Source organism: Phalacrocorax aristotelis, chromosome 4 (assembly GCF_949628215.1).
Source record: "Phalacrocorax aristotelis chromosome 4, bGulAri2.1, whole genome shotgun sequence".
Lineage (NCBI taxonomy): Eukaryota > Metazoa > Chordata > Aves > Suliformes > Phalacrocoracidae > Phalacrocorax > Phalacrocorax aristotelis.
This window is the reverse complement of record NC_134279.1, coordinates 2,953,779-2,974,140: the sequence shown is the minus strand read 5'-3', so window position 1 is coordinate 2,974,140 and position 20,362 is coordinate 2,953,779. Positions and strand designations below refer to the sequence as shown.

At 44.3% G+C, this 20,362-nt stretch overlaps 1 protein-coding gene across 2 annotated transcripts in view; it reads right to left on the bottom strand.

Moving 5' to 3' along the window:
• Positions 1–20,362, bottom strand: part of FRAS1 (Fraser extracellular matrix complex subunit 1) — a 173,675-nt gene that overhangs the window by 65,466 nt on the left and 87,847 nt on the right. For both annotated transcript variants that reach the window (XM_075090041.1, XM_075090042.1), the window contains exons 14-21: positions 19,839–19,982; positions 17,939–18,079; positions 17,359–17,499; positions 16,301–16,474; positions 13,587–13,727; positions 11,401–11,544; positions 3,867–4,019; positions 887–1,033 (exon numbers count right to left, since the gene is read on the bottom strand). In XM_075090041.1, coding sequence (XP_074946142.1) covers positions 887–1,033; positions 3,867–4,019; positions 11,401–11,544; positions 13,587–13,727; positions 16,301–16,474; positions 17,359–17,499; positions 17,939–18,079; positions 19,839–19,982 — 1,185 coding nt within the window. The remainder of the gene's footprint in view (positions 1–886; positions 1,034–3,866; positions 4,020–11,400; positions 11,545–13,586; positions 13,728–16,300; positions 16,475–17,358; positions 17,500–17,938; positions 18,080–19,838; positions 19,983–20,362) is intronic.

The following is a 20,362-nucleotide window of genomic DNA, read 5'->3' as shown; positions in this document are numbered from 1 at the left end:
AAATCAGGATAATTTAACTGAGGGTCATGCCGGACTTAACAAATCGGAGCGTTCAGGTTCACGGCAACCAAACCACTTAAGCACTCACTCATTTTTAGGTGTGTGTATTACAGTGGGTCAATTCAAGCTGGGCTTTTTCATATTTTTTATGTCTCTGGGCCATATAATTTGGCATTTTGGAACATCGAGCCCAATAGATATGTGAGGAATAACCCAACTGATGTCAGGGCCAGAGAGAACATAGAATAATAAAGGAAAAGAGAGGCCCTGCGAGACTCACAAGGGATAGCAGGAATACGATAAAACATTATTGGACTTAACACCAGATCAATTGCATGAGATCATTAGGAGGAAAAAATATCACAGCTCAGGTCAGTCAGGGCTGTGTGTACAAAGCTGTACCTTGTTCCTGCTGAGGTTTCACATATGGAAAAACGTAGCATAAACGCTACGGTCTTAATACAGCTTCCACTGCAGGTACTGCCAGTGAGAAGGGGGTTTGCCTTAGTAAGGATTGACTAACACCAGTCTAAACTTGGCAAGTTTTCACAAAGGCCAGAATCCACCAGTAATTTCGGCCACTTTACGTATCACCTAGACAACGTAACAAGGAAGCCTACGCAAATTCTCGTGCAGATTTTTACTACGGGACCCAAAGTCTCCTGTCTTTGAAGTCGATAACAAAACTGTAACTGTGTCCTAATTTAAACCATGCCGTAGGCTCTGTTTCTAAGGCAGCTAATCACCTCTGTCAACTCACATCGAACTTTTAGGCACTGGAAATCTTTCTTTTCCTGGCAAGAGAAGCAGTAAGCGAAGGAACAAGCAAAGACATGTCTGTGAATACATTGTGAAAAGGAGAGGTGGCTTGGAGAGAGACACTCACGTCTGCAGGTCTGCCTGTCATCCCTGTAGTATCCTGGGGAACAGACCGGCACACACATGCTGGCGTGGGAGAGAACCAGGCTGGCGTCGCAGGAAGAGCAGGAAAAAGGACCCTCACCGGTGCAGGTTTTACATGAAGGGTGACACCCTGCAGGGACGACAAAAGCAAGTGTTTCTCTTCAAGGAAAATGAGATCTTTGAGCAAGTTTCACAAGCTTCTGCAGAAGCACTCTCAGAGACTGAGCATGGCGATACCCAATACCAGAAGTTCCTACAAAGTAAAAGCCCTTACTGGTCCACAGCGCTCAGGAGCAGAAACACAACCAACCCACCTTGTGACAGACGGGTTAAATGGCTTTATCTGTGCCATGCACGCTAGCTCTCTCCCCTCCTCTCCTTTCTCTCTCTTTTTATCCATTCCTCTTCTCTCCAACTTTCCCTTCTCCTTAGGAACAACCCTACAGGATCTGGCCAAGACCTGTCTATCAGAAAAGAGTAAAAAAAAAGGGCAAGCATGTATCCCTACTTCCCTCTCATGCTTTCTCTCAACTAGTTTCAGGACAGATCCTCCTGAAACTGATGCACTTTCTCTGTTTAGGAACCATCTAGTGCCTTTCTGACAGCTCTACGCTTCTCTGAAGATTTACATCCATCCCTTTGGCAGGAGTTGCACAGCTGCTCCCTTTTCCAAGAAGCAACATGGACAGAGAACAGCCAGTCTCTGTGCCCCCTCTCTCCATGTCGCTCATGACTTAGTAGGCCTCCATCATATTTTCTCCCTCCTAAGGTCTCCTGTCCTTCAGGTTGAAGCACCGTGGTCTACTCAGTTGCTCCCTGTACTGAAGCCCTTCATACCCCAGATTCAGTCCTGCTGCCTTTCCCTTTTGAGATAGGCAAAACCGGTCACAGCACGCAGCTCCTTTAGAGAGCGGCAGAATGAATTCCTTTATTGCTCTGTCCTTTTGTACTAGTGCCTAACATTGGATTTGCTTTTTTAACACTGATCAGCACCGGGATGCCATTTTCACAGGCTGATTGATCATTACTTCAAGATGATGGCAACAATGCCATCATTCTGTATGTGGGGTTAGAATCGGGTACCCTGAGCGCATCATTACATTGCCTATACCAAGCTTCCACCCGTCGCTTTACTGCCCAGACACTCAGTCTTACAAGATCCTTCTGCAATTCTTCATAGCCAGAAATCCCACTGACTGTAAGGGAGTACATTACTATCTTTTTCTTTCCCTGCATTTTTGAGGAGGTATTTTTATGCTACCCCTCTTGTTCTCTTTCCCTGTTTCTTTTCCACCCCTTTCTCTCCCACATCCTGGGCTTTTTAGTCTGACTGAAGAGATTTAAAATACCACCGTGGATGAGGCCAATGTATCCTATTACTTTCTCCAAAGGGGGTACATACTCACAAAACTATTAGTCTATTTTATTTCTTGATAGGCCTTTACCTAAAGATTGATGCCATCATTACACCTATCAGGCCACATTATTCATAAGTGAAAACAGGCAAAGAAATCAGAGAAGCGACTCCATTACGCTGTGCTGGAGATCTTAAAAGCTAGTACAAAATGCAAGATGGGCTTTGACGCTGCCTGAATAATGCAAAGCTTCTTTTAAATGAAACCTTGATACCAAAGGGAAGAAACGTTATCCCTAGGCTTAATTTCCAGGAAGGCAAAATATGTCTCTCAGGGGTCCTTCCAATTAAATGACACAAAGCGTATTTCATATGTCTCTGAGATTTCATTTGTCAAAAAACAGGTAAATAAACACACAGTGCCCGAGAAAAGCTTCGAAACACTAATTGTCAGTTGTTAGACTGGATTAGGAAATGCCACTTCCTGCAAAGGGAGCACCTACATCTTAATTCTAACGTGCAGAATTTCTTGTATTGATTTCTTTCTCTTAAAATAAACTGCAATACCCTTTGCTCAGCGTAAGGTGCATCGGGCTTCAATACGTCCATCAGCCACATAACAAGAAAAGCAACCTACTTCCTTCTAAGAGTTCAAGAAATATAAAGCAGCTTAGACAATGACTGAAATATGAAACCACATCAACAAAAAAGTGGAGGAGATCCAAGGATAGGTGAAGGCACAGAAGGCTAGAGAATAAAATGTGCTACCAGTGCAGCTTCACCCACGCAGCTGCAGTGCTGCATCTGTCATGCTGGCCTAAAAGGCTGAATGAAATTGGCTTTTTTTTTTTTAGAAGCTGCTACAGATTATTGCCTTTTGGACCATAACCGTAGCAAGACAAGTCTCAGTGGGAGACCTTAGCTAGGATGATGTTCCTTCTCAAGTCGCAAAAGGTCCTGAGAAGTTGCTACCAGCACGAGTTCTACCTTCTGGGATCAGAAGGTGCACGGCCCTTCGAAGCACATATCCAGAAAATGTTTTCAAGTGTCAGCATCCCAGAACTGTGCTGGTACCACACAAACTGGAGACTTGGTGATGGGCACATGAAAAGTCTCTGGTCGAAGTTATCCTTTATCGTGCTTAAGAACCCCACCTCTTCCTAGGAGTGATCTCAGGGTAGCTGCCCTACACAAAACACAGTGTACTGTCATCCCATCTTTGAGAGGCGGGATTTACTAGAGAGAAAGAGGAAAAACTCACCTTCACCTCCTCCTCACAAGCATACTGCTGCCTGGTACTCATTACGCTTATTAATCGTATTGTAACAGCGGGCTAGGTCCCAGTAGCCTCAGCATGTGCTCAGGACAGCACAGCACTGTCTGCCTCAGAGAACTCACAGTCTGAAAGCAGACACAGGTTCCAGGCGGCAAGAGCGAGTGCTCCCAGCCAGCTGGCAGAGTTATCAGCTGGGACACCCCCAGCTCCCGCTGCGGTGTCCTGCCAGCTGGACGAAGCTTCTCTACTAAATAGGAACCATTTCCTGGAACACCTCGCAAGGATCCGGGTGGTCCTTTGCAGCTACTGGAGGCACCTGTAGGGACTACTCACTTTTGCAGGCACCGTTCTCCGCATAGTATCCCACGGGACAGTCAGGAATGCAGTGATCCCCCAGGAGCAAGTGACGGGCATTCTGGCACTTCAGACAGACGCTGCCGGTGTCCCGCAGGTTGGCCACACACTGACGGCACAAAGGGTGGCAGTCTAAAAGAAGCAGGGAATAACAGATACTGCAATCACAGATGGACAAAACAGAACTGCTAAGGGGAAACATGCTGCTGGGAGCTCAAGGAAGACGTTAGGGATGTAACTTTCAGAGCCCCTTTCTGCTCTCTGGCGTACAAGGGCTGGGATCAGGTGCTAAACACTGCGCTTCCAGATGTCCTCAAGAAAGACGACCAGGAATTACCACATTCAAGGAGCATTCCTTTCCTCTGGCCCTCATCCCATTCCTGTGCTCTTTCTGAGCATCACAACGTTTTCACTTTTACTCAGCAACCACGTTCTCCGCACCTCTCCTGCCCCATTCAAGCAACCCCTTTCCCATCCTAAGTGAGCTTGGGCAAGCTACGTACAAATCCAGTTCAAAGCTCTTTGCCTTCCCCAAACCCTTCTCTGATTTTAGGTGCTTCTACCTACAGGTTTATCTTTAACAAACTACGCTGGCAGCTTTAGGCGTTCACCTCCCTCTGCTCCTACCACTGAAGAATAAAGAGCACAACCTGTACAGCTGTGTGACCTTCTCCCATAGTTCTTACCGTTCTGATTTTCCCACACAAACGAGACATCCGTACCCTGACAGGGCCACTGCACACCTCAAAGCCAAGCCAAGAGCGGCATTTAGAGTTGCATGAGAGAGCCTCAGAACCTTTTGCTTTTTTCATTTTTCCCCAGCAGCGCACAAGCTCGCGTCTCCTGACCTCAGCCTGAACTTAGGCACTTCAAAAAGTTTTACAACAAGCCTTTTGTATGCACAACAGTGCAGGGTAAGGCAACCTGGAAGCCAAATTAATCCTCATTATGGTAATTCAGAAAATTATAAAGGAAATGACGACTGTCGTGAAAGAAATGCGATAATGAGGCTTGATTTCAGTACCTGGCCTCTCGTCAGATTTCTGCTGAAGGTTCAATTTCCTGTCTTTTGTCTCTCATGACAGCATTACTTCAGATTGTCAGGCAATCTAATTTTACAAGCTGAAGACAGGCTCACAGAGAAGCCTGGGGGAATTCTGCATACCTGCAAGAAGATAATAGCGACTGGAGTCTAACCCTAGCCCGACTTCTCCTGTACGATACACGTAGACGATTCTTACTGAACACGGGTGGAAAAGCACAGACACAGCTCAGAAATGAATGCAATTCTGACTGCTTCCAGGGATTCAAGGTCCTTAAAGCAGCTGCCTCTTTCTCCTCCTGACTTTACAGGGTGTATCATCCATCTAGTTTCTGCCCCACACTCTCAATCTTGCAGATGGGAAATTAACAGCCAGAGGGGAGGTAGAGGTGAGCAAGAAGGAACATTATGCTTAAGATAGTGACCCTGTAGGTTTGCAATCCGTCACTGTCAGATTAGTGGTACGAAAAGAAAAGCAGCGCGTGAGGCGATGCTCCCAAACTCGGTGACAAACCTCAAAACCTCCTTAGAGGGGTTACAGCTTCCAGAGGTTATCGTACTGCAGCTTCCAACTGCACAGGAGAGGAACTCAATACCCAAGGCATCATCCCATAAATCTTCAGAGCCGAAGATCCCAAACCTGCACTGACATCAGAGTGGAAAGACCTGACATCTACCTGCAGCCTCAGTGAAGCCAGAAAGGATCACACACAGCTCACCATAGACAGCAAGGAGTTAAATATCATCCCAAAGGCCCTGAGCAGCACATGTAATTTGTATGCACAAGGCTGGAGGTGCAGGGAAGAGTTTTATGCACGAATATTCAATAAAATTAACATAAGTCCAATTAGTTTCTCATGCTTCCATGTTTACCTGGCAATATGTCTACTCCCCTTACTGTTAAAATAATATTCCTCCAGTTTAATATCTTTCTGGAGCCACTGGTCCTTAACAGAGAGTTTGGCTAGATGAAATAAGTAACAAGAGCCAGCAACAGTTTTTCAGGGACCAAGAACAAAAGAGACACTTGTGTACGGTCAATAGGTTCCCTAAACAGAGCATAAAAATGAGACAGAACAAAACTAAGGGTGCCCAAATAACCATTATCTACTACAAATAACTAGACTCTCCCAAACTAACGTTTAAAAAGCTAAGTATCTACAAAACTAGGTGTTGTTGCAGTACAGTTTTCTCTTTACAGCCTCTATGTTTGCTCCTATGTATTGAAAGAGTTCTTTTTCTCAGCTGCTCTTTTAGGATAAATCAGCCCCATCACTCGCTTGTTCCTTTGCAAGTCTGGAGATCCAAGAGCACACACCACCAAATAAAAAACCAGAACTGACGCTCATGGTGAATTTGAGGGACACTGGGGACCTGGTGAGAGAGTAAAGGAAGAACTAAGTGCTTTGTTTTGGAAAAGATTATTTAAATTTTTCACAGCAGGCTCCCTTTGAAGCGAGGACTAACAGCAGCAGAGTGTTTTCTTTATGCTTCTCAATAATACTGCGCAGCCGTATTTGTTTCCTGCTTCTGCCTTCTCCCTGTCACTCCTCACTCCAGCTCAGCCAGCAGGCAAGTTACTGCCTGGGGGCTTTGGGCTTTCCGAGCCTTCGCGTCCCATGTTCGTTGCAGGTCAGTGCAACACGGTTACTTAATTCCCTTAGACTTCTTCCAGTATCCAAACTGGATTTTTCAGGGCAGCATGTCACCACCCTGCTCGTAGTCCCAGCGCTCCCCTACTCATCTTTTTGAGGCTACGGACTTGCCTCCCACTGTGCAAACAGAACTTTGTCCTGCTACCCTTTCAACTGGCTCTAATTTCCTCCTTGTCAATTAAAAGAAAAAACAAACCCCAAACCAAACAACTTACCTATCACTGATCTTCCTATAAAGCAACATTCATTGTAAAGTATAATATAATTAGTTACAGAGATTTCAACTTCCAGAGTTACTGTATTTCTACCCCCTCCTTTATCTTTCTCTTAGCAAGGAAAACAAAGAAAATAGCGCCCTTCATATATGGAAAGTACCCATTATATACCGTACCCTTGCCTGTCAAGACAGAGAAGGCTGTTTGGGGAGACAAAATTATCTCTGAAGTGTTTGTGAATACTCATAAAGGAAACCAGGGGCATTTCTACCTCTCAGTTCCACCAACTGCTAAGCAATCAACCACTCGTACTGTTTAAATATACCTCCCCTCTTAAGGGCTCTTAAAAAAAAATTTCCTGATGCAAGCTTCGTACTCTAAGGTAAGGTATGAGGTTTACAACAGAGTACTACTTTATATCAGCACTTACAACACCATGCAATTTACAGGCCTGTCAGCATGCAAATGTTCTCTAGCACCTTATGGTAAATCCAGAAAGAAAATCAGGATGGTTGATTCAGGAGGAGACCTAGCACTGACCAGGATTTTGGGTTTGATTTGGGTGTTGGAAAGGTATTTTTCCTCTCCTTTGAAAGACCTAAAAAGGAATTTGTCACACAAACAAGCGAGGTGAACTCCTGGTGAAATGCAACCACGTTTGCAGGGATCTGCCTTCACCTTCTGAAAAGGGTGGGAGCTTCTGTAGGCAGCGTAAGGTGGGAAATCCAGCTGGATGGTGCCTAGCACAAATAAGCCCAGACCAAAGTAGCGATATGATCTTCTGTTTTCCTCCCCTGACAGCTCAGCTGTTAATTTCTGTAGGAGGCTGCACGCCAGTGACTAAGAGGAGCAAACCCCCCACTTTCCCTCTTGCTCTGCTCAGAGAAACTCCAGCTCTTTGTGATGATATCAATGTCTCTCTAAGAGTATGGTAACAGCTCATTAATTTTTCAAGGAGCTGAACGTATTTCTTGTTGTCAGAGTGTCCCTTCTGGAATTTTAAGAGCAAGGCAGAAAGGCTTGTTACAGGCATCCTCCTGAGTGAGCTCTTCTGGGTTATCTTTGAACAGTTCTGCAATTGTACACAGCCCAAGAAAGCAAGGGCCTGAGCAGCTGAACGTGGGGACTGGGAGATCCCTTTCAAGGAAGACGGAGTTGGAAGTTAAGATAGGACCTTGGGGGATACTGTATCAGTGGGTGTTTTGATTTTCATTTCATACCAGCGGCCCTTGCTACTGATGCTGGTAGGTAGTCCTTTGCATCCTTTTACGCCTCAGCCGAGCATCCAGTAGAGCTCAGTCTGCCAACTCCTTTCTTCGGCCACTGCACCGTCCCTCTGCATTTCTCTAACTGCCCTTCCGCTGAGTCAGGAAAAGATCAATGAGGAAGCCTCGAGGCAGACACAGATTTATCCAAATCAGAAAAGTAAGAGCAGGACAACAGCTTTAGTGATGGAGCTATTTTTTAGACTGGTGACTGCAACGTTTCCTGAAGCTGAAGTTGCCTCGGATAAGAGGGAGAGAGAAATCAAAGAATGTTTTCAAACTGGGAAAACAAAAAAGACAGAATACCTGAGACTCAGCAGGAGACTGCTAGAGACAAAACCACATTCCTGTCCATACATTTTAGCTATAAAATCTAACTCATAAATTGAGCGTTCTCAAGGAAGACTGACACAAATTTAGTGTGCCCAAACCAGAGCTCAGAAACTCATTGATTTTTCAAATTTGAGGCCATTTTGTCTGTCTTCTGCTTACATTTGAAATGCTTATTTGATAAACTGCTGAAAACAACATCTTTTTTTCCTATTAACATGGCAAATGTTCCAATCCTCACTCAGGTAACATGTAAAATAACAACACTAATTCACAGGCAATGGTTTCAAGTGACAGTTGCTTTTCTGCATCCTGTATGAAAGATTTTCCCCTGTGGGTCCATAAAGTATGACAGGTGGCTCTAAGGCACAGCAGTCCCTATAAGTCGTAACACAGTTCTGCCTGGAGGGTCAAGAATTAGAGATAAATGGGAAGATAATTGGAAAAAAATGCATTGGGAAGCAAAGGAAAAAGCTTCGTTAGATTCTGATGGAAATAATATATTACGCAAGTGTCAGGGGTTTTAATGTTCTCTTTTATGGGACAGCTGCTCTTTAACTGGTAATTAATAACTTGCAAGGGCAAATTTAGCATTTCAATCAGTGCTGAATGAGAAGAATGAGTGAAATTTAACAACTTGGATGTGGAGCTCTTTATCTCTAGCAGAACTGGCAACACACACCCTTTGCTTAAACATCAGATGTAAATTTGGCACAAAGAGCAACACGCTTCCGAGATCCGAGACCAAAGCACAACTTCTTTTTGAAGGCAACAAGTAACTACGTTCCTCTACAAGGACTTTCAGAACTTCGGTTAGACAAAGAAACATCAGCGCACCTATGCGCAAGAGCACGTGAACGTTAAGGGTTCCTGTGTTACAAGGAGTATCTGTACTGGCCTCTTGGAGGCCACAAGTGTGACACAAGTGAGTCAGACAGCAAGACTAAGGTCCGAGCTGGGAGGAGGAGAGGTACCTCCTTATGCTCTTACTGTGTTGCACCTGGGAAGCTCTCTCCCCTGTTTTGGGGGCACAGATCCAAACACTATTGACACTCAGCGATGCCAGGCACTGTGAACCGAGCCTTGAAAACATCTGTCTACTTTGAGAAGTCTCCAAACAACAGACCACGTTCGTGACTTACAGGGCTTTGAAATACAGCTTGTTAGTTTGCAAGGAAAGGCTGCATCACCAGACTGCAATTGCTTTGGAGCTCAGAAAGCCAGGCAAGGTTCTTTGCAGGTGATTCATCACTGTCAGTATAGCGATTCTGGAGCTCAAACCTTGCCCTCCACGTTGCCTGAGCGAGCCCATTGTTTCCCACTTCTGCTCCTCATTATCGCCAGGCGCTGTGATGCCTACCTAATCACCTGGGATTTGGGGAGCACACTTATTGCTCCATGACACCTCACCAAACTTACAGGTAACAGTGGTCAAAAAGGGATAATTAAAGCACATAGCATGCAGCAAGCAGCAGAGTAAACCCTCCTCAGAAAGAATCCTGATTTATGATAAACGGTACTAAGTTTTTTCAATGCAGTTTACAGCTGGAAGACCACATTTCCACAGGCCTTTTTTCATAGGAAGCATAATGCAAAGTAATGGGAAAACAAGGTGGAAGAAATAAAGCACATACAGCCATGAGGCAGCAGGACATTAATAAGTATCACTGTAGCCCCTGAAATTTTACAGAGACAGCCCCTTATACTGAAATGCTGAATTATTTCCATACTGTAATTACTTGACCGTATGAGACATCTTGATTCCCCAACCTGATTTCTTGAATACCTAAGGAGCTGTACAATACTTCTGGGATATTTTCCTCCTCCTCCTCCTCCAGATACTTTGTTTTCCCCCTCTCTTTGTCTCTACAGACAAAACTGTAACTGTTGTTTAAAAAGAAGGTGAAGAAATGGTTCATAAAATTAATCTGTAGAGAGCAAAGAAACAAGTCTTTCATTAAAAAAACCCCAACACATATGTAAACAAAAAGAAGATTCTGTGAAGGGGAATAATATGTATTAAATTGAGAACAATAGCCTCTCAATGGATATATTTATTACATCTAATGCATTTTTCCCGTTTCTTAGGATTCCTTATCTCATTTGGAACTGTTCAGCCTAGATTAAGACTCACACGCCGTATCTTTTTTTGATAAAGAAAATAATGGCTTGATAAAACTAAGAAATTGTTGGAGAAGTTCCCAGGATATGTATATACAAGTCTGTGTGATAGATTAAAAGCAATATTTATTTTTAAACAGATAAATGCAATCAGAGGCGTCTGATGATAAGCTTAAGTGCAGGCACCGAGCACCCACAAAGTATAAGCACTGTATAGAAATCCTATTACCTCCCAAAAATGCACACAGCAATGCTAGCTGTGCCAATTTTTCTTGGGGGCCCCAGAAACTGCTTCTCTGAGTCACAAATATTTCCTTAACTCACTTTACTGAAGCTCTGTGCAGGACCTAAGCAGCTTTCCTGGCTCTGGGCCCCCCAGGCTTGGCTCTACAGTGACAGGCAGTATGCTATAAAGCCCAGACTGGAGCAAGACACAGGCAAGCGCTTGGCCTGGCAAAGGCAAGCACATCGCCACTCGACGCAGCAGAGCTACAGCCCATGCTACTCGTTATGATATTAATAAGTATATGAATGCTCTGATGATTCCCAGACAGGCTGGTCCATACACATGATGTCAAGTCTTCCCACCAAACCGTGCAGAGGCAAGCCTGGCAAAGGAGAGCCTTGTGTCCCTCCCTCTGCTACCTGCCTTACACAACTTGCAATAACTTCACGCAGCTCTAGTGAAGATACGTATAGCAGGAGTGGCAAGCGGCTTTGCTATATACTACACACAGTGGAGAGTTTCCTCATGGTGTTTTCACCTGCGTGACATTTAACTCATAACAGGCATTTTGATTTCTTCATGGTGTGTGCTCAAGTAGCTGGTTAATGCCACAGAAAGATCGCCACACTGTATGACCCACGCCGTCTCCTCTTACTTACCCACACAATAGCCCACCAGGTTGAGATACTGCTCTTCCTTGCAGCTAGTCCTGCACTTTCCACTAGCTAGAGCTGCATGGGGATGGCAGGTTAAGCACTCCAAATCAGAAGGGCCACGGCATGTCTTGCAGGATGGATGACAGGCTGGATAAGAAAATCAACGCTCATTATTATGCTCTTGGTGTAGTCCCCTCCCCAGAAAGCCGGCCCCTATAATAATCATTTACTCCTACAAAACACAGACATAAAATGATCAAATAGCATCAGTGACTGCAGAGCTGTGGTTTGGAAGGCTTACATCCTCATTTTGAATAAACAAGATGAGAAACGAGTTGTCAATTTAAAATGTGATTTGTTCTCTGCATTAATCAAGGTATAGATCTATACAAAATATAAAATATAAAGAGATCAGCCCTTTTATTCCTGCCTCCAGCTTATTCTTGTGCACATAAAAAAAAAGAGAGTGGCATGCACAGGGGAGATAAATTAAACATCTTGGGATTGTACGAACATCACGGTGGCATGAGTTTGATATTCACAAGTGGAAAAATCCAGGAATGATTTCTGCACAAAGCCCTCCCAAACTGAAACCTATAAAACCTGAATGCCATGCCTGCTCATTAGCTATTCCGTCTGCTAAAAGCACAACAAAAAGATTGCAGGGAAAGTGGTTAATATTGCTCAAAAATATTTCACTCAGACTGCTTTTGTATCCCTCCACCTTTAAAGACACACGCCCTGTTTCCATTATTTCCATGGTCCAGACCTGAGGGAGAGAGAAATACTACAGCTAATGATCTGTAAAAAATTCTTTTAAAGCTCTTCTATGAATAAAAGCACACAACTTCAAAAATGTCCCACCTCAGGACTCCCCCAGGCTACACACAATTGCTCGCTCCCCACATGGCAGCTGGGCGTTTCGCAGCTGCCATGGCATACGGCTCCAGCGTTTAAGACCTAACACATCATGTCCCATCACCTTCTCGGCTTCTCAGAAATCATGCATATGAATCCAGCCTTCAAAAGCAAGAATCAATTTTCTAGACGCACCTATATCAACTGAGCTTCGCTGTTCAAAAACTGCAGGAGATCTAAGCTGGCAGCATAGAGAAAGATGCCACTTTCCTGACACTGAAATTTCGTTTCTAAGACATTTACAAAAGCCTGAAACTGTGTAATGCAGCATTCAGCAGTTACCTCAGCTCTAAGGTGGCAGTGCACAACCTCAAAATCTGTGAAGCTTTAGAACGGCCTGACAAATAAATGTATTTATAGAGTTCTTCCTTGGATGAATAAATTGAATAAATAGAGCAATGGATTTTAGAAGAGGTTTCTCTCTCTAAACTTGAGGCCTCCTGGGGAAGCGACCGGTAGATTTCTCCCACTGCCAGAACAGATACATGGACACCTGACCCAATGAATCTATGACAAAATACGAGACAACTTTCAGATGACCTTGAAGGGACTAATCAGATTTCTAAGGCCTGCATTTCCTCACCCATTGTATTTAGCAGCTCATAATGAACGGCATACCCCAAAGGCCACCATTTTCTACAAGCGGCAAACAGGATTTAATTGTTGCAGTCACTCAGAAGGCCAGTAGTCACAGTCATCTGCTTAGATGAGACCAGACAGGCTGAATGAAGGCCGCTTGCTGCCTGGTGGGCAAGGCTGAGACACAAATCAATAATGCTTCCCCCACTACTTGATCAGGCACGTTCATAGATGTAATGGCTTTTCTCCTGTACCCATAGAATTCCTTCCTTCTAAACCCAGCCCTATAGCCAGCAGTGGATTAAAAATAAAGCTAATTCATATGGACAATCATCTAGCCTAATAAAAGCAGCCCATGCTTCAGTGCTGTCCAGTAAAGACCTCTTCTGCCACAGCGTGCCAGCTGAGAACATCATCCAAGCCTGCTGAAATGAAATGCAAAAATATCTTCAGGGAAACAGTCCAGAGGAGCAAAACTGATTACAATTTACGATTCAACGTGTACGTCTCTCTCCCATTAGGAGGAGATTCCATTTCTTGAAATTGGACGTATTCTATTTTCCCCTGAAAATACTTAAATAGACTCATATAAATCTGACAGCATCTCTAATTACATTGAGAAATGCACCACAAAACATGCATGCAATGAAATTCAGCAGTATAAGCTGCAGGTGCCCGTGCTATGCACTCACGGTAGCAGTGATCTTTGTGGCTGAAAAGCCCCTCTGGGCACTCAGAGGTGCATCTGCCTTCAAGCAGGACGAGGGCAGACAGACAAGCCGTACAGTCCTGAGAAGTGTTCCCCACGCAGCTTGCACAGGAGGAGTGGCACTCTGCAGGGAAGGGAAAAAGAAAACAGAGAGCACCAAATTAGTTCTACCTTATCTTGGTTATTCCTGTCCTAGAGTACGGCTAGATCGCTTTCTCCCCAGTGATGACAGGCAGGTATGTCCTTTACAGGATTCTCTGCTTGTGAAAGGTAGAAAGGGCAGGAGAACAAAGATTGTATAGCACACTTCTTGAAGATAAGGAGCAACCACAGAGAGCTGCGTATTTAATCTTTCTTTGCACCCACACAATTTGGTACTGAAATGGAAAGCTGAGATGCACAACACTGTGTAAAACCATTCTCCTCCCTGTAAGAGCTCTGGGGTTCTGCAAATGTACCAGATTCTGAAATCATCTTTCACTATCGCCCTACAGTTACTCCGGGAAGGATTTCCTATCCAGCTTCACTGCATGGTTATCATCAGCCATTCTGGAGCGGTAAGAGCACACAGACATAGAGGCGGGCTGCCCACCTGACTCTACAGCGAGTGAAGTGAACCCTCATTACAAGGGTGGTTCAGCAAGAATGAAGAGAGTGCAGTTAAAAAGTTAGACTTCCTCACCTTTTCTGGTACTGACCCTAAAACAAGCCATCTTTAAGTCATCTGGTTAAATAAATATATAAACTCTTTAGTTAAAAACTGAGCATTCATTAGAGCAGTGACTCGAGGCCACAGGTTCCACTGTGTGAGTCTCCGCTGAACACACAGAGAGACTTCCTGCCCTCTTGGGAGACAAGACAGACACAGGGCTGGAGAGGAGAAGCGAAGTGAAATGAAATGATTTATACAAGTACACTTAGCTGTCTGCCAGAGAGAGAAGTCAGGGATCACAAGTGCCACATCTTCAGGACCACCTTTGGCTCAAGTGACTCAAATTGTATCAGAGAGAAATTTCTTACAGTTTCATCAGGGAAATCTCAATCAATCTATTTTTCAATTAGAAAAATACAGAGATATTTCTGTGGTTTGGTAAGAAATGCACAACCACACAGGTAAAACCTTCAAAAGCAGCATTTTAACCTACATATGAACGTGCTGCTGCTCCGCACAGATAGCGTAGGCATGGTAGATTTCTGTTGTGGGTTTAGTTTTTCAAAAAGGTGCATCTACAAACTTTGATGGAGTATTTTACAGGGGTAGCTCAAAGTTTGAAATCTTGAATCTTCACACCCTTCTGCAATAAATCAAACTACTATTCTTCTGCCAGTACTAAGACGGCAGAGCTAATAACATGCCGGCATTCTTACCCAATGACATAATTCAGCACTGTCACCGAACCCTGCTCAGGCCTGTTTGTACAGGTCTGTTCACCCATTTTCGGCAGTGGGATATGGGTTTCTTCACTCAGTTTCTATACAATAACCTGGGCTCAGCCAAGAAAACCCATTACTTGCCAAGGAACGGCCACTGCGTGGATTGGAGGCTCTACGCTACTGCCTTCGGGAACCAGTCCAAAGCACTGGATGCTTTATGGTCTGTGTAGGTCATTGTTAAAGACAGAATCATGCCACCAAAAAAATGCCACTTCTTCCTTATTTAAGATCCCCTAAGGCAAAAAAAAAAAAGAGCTTGGACAGACTCTTTCCATCGAGTGGAGATGAAGAGATAAAATCAGAACAAATGGATTTTAAATTATGCCCACTTTTAGAAAATGTTTTTTCAACAGGAAAAAACAGCCATCAGTAGCACTGTTGCTATTGTTATTACTGTTACTTAAGTGCTGCAAAGTTACTCTTTCTACGACGGGTCTTTCCACACAGGGAAATCGCTGCCATTTCTGAAAGTATCATTCCTCCTTAGGCTTAGGGTGGGCTGTGTTGGCACAACACGTTCAGTTTAACCTCTGAGCCTGCTTCTGTCTGCATTATTTTGAAGATATTGCAACATGTTTGCTGTACAGACATCCACACTAGCTGCCACAAGCTCTGTACAGCCAGGCTGGCTTGCTGATCCACCCAGTAAACATTCTTCGCTGAAGTCCACAACAGTTTTCTCTCAAAGTGGTGGGAAACCACATATATCCCCAGTGTATACCATGTTAGCCTCTTGTCCAAACTCTAGCCTTCATGGAAATGCTTCCTACTTGGTATTTTCAGGAGCAGTGATGGCATGTGTGCTGCAGGGCATGTATCAGAAGAGCTTTCTCAAAAGAAAAGACTGATGTGGGATGCCTTGACTTGCTCCAAGGGCTAATAAGGAGACAGCTCTGCTTTTCTGCAAAGGATTTCAGGATTAATCCTGCTTCAAAATAAGTCAGTGGCAAAAATCACTTTCTCACCTTCAATGAAAAGAAAGCTAAGCTGCGGAGACTTGAACACAGTTGTTTTTAAAAAAAGCACCTGAATTCTTTAGCCAGGAATTACATGTAGAGTATATTTTCCTTCAAAAAAGGAAACTGTACTAGTATATGCTATTCTGAAAGGTACCGAGTTTAAACATTCATGACACTCACAAGGCAAATGCAGGAGCTCAAAGCACACAAGAAATGAACATCATACAAGATCACCCTGAACACCCAAAATCCAGTGCAGCCCTCTGCTGAAGGCTTTGAACAGCTGTTCCCATCCTCTACTCACGTTTGCAGACTCCTGTGCTATCCGTGTAGAACCTGGCTTGGCAGCGAGAGAGGCAAAGGCCATGTACAGCTCCTTCCGTGGGCTGGTGAGGCTGCAGTACGTCCTCTGGCACTCTGCATTGCAGGCAATGGGAGGCCCCCGGACCGACACAGGTGCGGCAGGATGGGTGGCAACCTGTGCACAGGTCAAGAGAGCAGTCAGAGGTGCAGCTCTGAGGACAGCTTTCTCAGACAAAAGGACAAAGCCCAGCAACCTGGGCATCTGGTAGGAAACGTGAGAGAGACAAGGGAGAAAACACCGGTTTGGACCCTCTTGTTCATCCCTCTTCCCAGTTTTGTGTTGCTGTAGACAGTTTGATACTCAAAGAGCTAGCAAAGAGCGTACACTCTGCAGCAACTCACAAGCTAAGAAATCTGTTCCGTAAAGAGATGGGGGTGCTGTATTTTCTATAACGGAACAGGGATTTTAGAGAAATACTTTGACATCTTTCCCCCACCCCAAATTACAGCTCTTTTCTTGAGTAAAGTTGACGAACAAATAATAGTGGGGAAAAGTTGCAGTACTGTGCCACAGGCAGTCAATTTTCCTTTAATTTCTGGAACTGCAATGGTGAACACAATCTCACTAGGAGAGATAGCAAGAAATGACAGTCTGAAGAGCTCACAAGAAGAATAAATTAATCTTCCGAATTGTTAGGTTTTCCATGGCTGCAAAAATGACCTCAGTTTTAGCAAGTCTATAGCTGTGTTTACTATTTAATCCACCTCTTAACGCATGTCAAGAAAAACTTGGAAGCGATGAACCTTTATTTCAAAAGCATAGAGGAAAAAAAAGGCCCCCAAGATCACTAAATACTGAGGGGCTGAATGCAGAATGTATTTGAGAGAATTTCCTTTTTCTCAAAGTAGAAGGCAATCAGCAGGCAAACACAGGACCAGTTTAGCATAGAATAACGGATCAGCATCGTAGCTGGGTACTCCAAGCACAGCCTGACAAAAGCCAATATAGATACACTGGTTTACAGCAGCTGGGGAACTTACTCCAAGTACACAGCTTACCCTTGCAGACGTCGTGATCCTGGTAAAAACCCTCTCCACAGCCCTGCAGGCACTGGCCCCGGTGCAATGCCAGAGGAAAGGAACAGGAGGTGCAGTGAGTGGCCAGAGGTCCCTCACATGTGGAGCATGAATCATGACAAGCTGATAAAGAAACAGAGCACACAGACCTGAAATATCCCTTTCTTTTTTTCCTCCTTGTGAGTGGTGTTGCTGACTACAGCCTCCTCCAGCCAACAATGAAAACTCCCAGCCGGCATGAGAGCCAGCTATGTGAACTAATGAGAGCAGAAGTGCATGTGTATTAATAACTCCTAACAGTAATAACTCTCACCCACACAGTGTTTTGAATATGTATCTCAGCGTGTCTTAATATGCTTCGCAAGGCGAAGAGGTTATTTAAAACAATCCCTCACAAGTGAACCAAAGAAAACAAAAAAAAACCAAACCCAATTTCTCTGTCCCCACTCGCACCTCTGTGCTCTTACATTCCCTCCCACAGGCAAACATCTGGGGAAAAGACGACAACATGTGGAGGGTGCCTTGAGGGCCTTAGAAAAGGTCATGCAAATATGCCTCTTACCTCTGCATCTTCCTTTGCTACTTGGGAAATATCCGTCCGGGCACTCTGAAATGCACTTCCCATCATGTAACAACTTATCTGAAGCACAGGTCAGACACCTGGGTTGGTCTGAAGAGCACGTTTCACAGAACTGGTTACAAGCTGCCGAAGCGGACAGCTCATTAATGAAATGCAACTCAATAAGCAAAGAACAACAAAGCCATCAACCTGACCACACAGATAAAATTAAGCAAGCCAAACCATGCCTTGCCCTTTCTTTGTCAGAAAGGCATCTTTAAACAGTCCTCTCCAGCACAAGTAACCTTTCGCACTTCGGTGGAATAAGTAGTGACATTCGCAGAGGTAGACGTACGAGTGCAGACAGGTATTTGCTGACCTGTGTCCCGTCTAGGACTCTGAGCAAGTGCAAATACCAGAAATGGGTCTACACCAGCCCTCCCTCCGCTCCTGACACAACCCCCCTCCTGCTAATGTAGTATGTTTTCCCTGTTCACCAACAGCCTGTGAACAGGGAGCGCCATTCTGAACAATATCATGTATGAAAACCATCTCATAAATTTTTACATATCTTTGTACAACACGCGTCACTTATCAGACCATTCAGGATGTAAAAGATGCAGGAAAAGTTGATAAAAACCCCTGTAATTTTCCCCCTCCCCCTTTCCTTCAAGTCAAAGTTTTAACTGTTAAAATGCATCTAAAAGCAGGCATGATAATGTTTCCTATCAATTCCTGTGGTCTATATTCTCCCAGGCAGTCACTTCTGAAGTTAACTGACCTGTTCTTGAAGAGCACTACGCAACTCTGGCTTCCCTGAGTCAGTAGCACTATCGCTGCTGCATATGCAGAAGGGCCAGGTGTTGTACTTGACCAATTTTTGTTTCTTTTCACCAGTGAGACAGTCCCCCTTTAAAAACAGCTTAGAGCTCTCCAGTTCGGTATCAAAATGCATGTTTTTGGTAGAAGAGGAAAGGCCTGAACCCTGGAGGTTGTGAGGAACAGCTATGCAGTTTTGAGAAATCACTGGCAATAAAAATCAAAATCACGGCCAAGCTGCACCTAAGTCAACTTTCCTTTTGAGCTTAAATGATTTTCAGCTACAGATGTAAGATTGCAAGCCTGCACATTTCAAAACACAGGTGAGAAAAATTTACTGGTATAGACATCAAGCAAACTGAAGGGGGACCTGGTCAAAGTGAAACTCATCCAGAAGTGTCCAGAACAGCAACAATTTTGTCAACACGCTCCAGGTATGAAGGCCTCTCTAGCTAGCTGTGGCCCAGACAGACCTGCATGAAGACAGACAACCCCTCCGCCATTTCTACTGACTGTGCTGGACAGTCCTTCAAAGCAGCTGCAGACGGCTGCCAGCAGAAACCCAGGCTTGACCTGAATGGTTGTGGAGAATTGCAGAGACTTTATTTATTTGAGATTTTTTTTCCCCCTTCATGATCTCTTTGACTCTGGTCTTTTAATTCCCTCCAAGACATCTCTTCCCCTTTTCTCAGCAAACCTTCCCAGCTCCCAGACCTCATCTGTTGTGCAGGCATTAGTTACTGGGATGCTGAATTAGAATCAAATTTACAGAAACCTGCTGGCAAAGGCCATTTTTCTTTCCACAGACAAATGGATTTGTCAAGCCCTCAGAAACAACTTGGTTAGGCTTTCAAGCCGTTCAGCGAGGGAAAAAAATCTTAAACCTTTCAGCATCTGATTAGCTTAAATGAATTAATAATCTTACAAGCAAACGGCAGCTTTCCTCAGCCGATATGTATGCACAAGGTGCACCTGGCTTCTTACATCTGCATAAAATCAGAGCTGCTACACAGCTAAATGAAATATTGATTCCTTTTTTTGCGGAGCATTTCTCAAACTTCTTGCAAAGAAAACGGGTATTTACCGCTGCAGGTTCCATCCTTTGTATAAAACCCCTGTCCACAGCTGGCCACGCAGAACCCTGCTTTTAGCACGCGTGATGTGTCTTTGCAGGACAAACAATTGTTCTCAGCAGCACCCCAGCATGAGGAACAGGACTCGTGACAAGCTGCAGTAAAGAACAGTGCAGGATTAACAAGCAATCAGCTTCCAGTCATTTCTTTAAAATGAAGAGTTTGCAGTAACTAAGTTTATTTCTTCAGTTTTGTCCCTTAAATTCACTGGCATTCACTGCTTCAAACAAAAACCCACTTCTCTTCTTCTGTTGGTATCTTTCATCCAAGCCATCTCAGGGGTGCAATTTATAGCTTCATTTAGTACGTGCAATATGACACGCAGTATACATCAGAGCAGTTTCTGTAGCTGTAATCAGACTAGGAGGAGTGTTGGTGACACTGTTAAGTCCTGTTCATCCTGGTGCTAGGGGTTGTACAAGCACAAAGGGAGGCATGAAGAGATCCCATCGCACGCTACTTAAGAAAACAGACC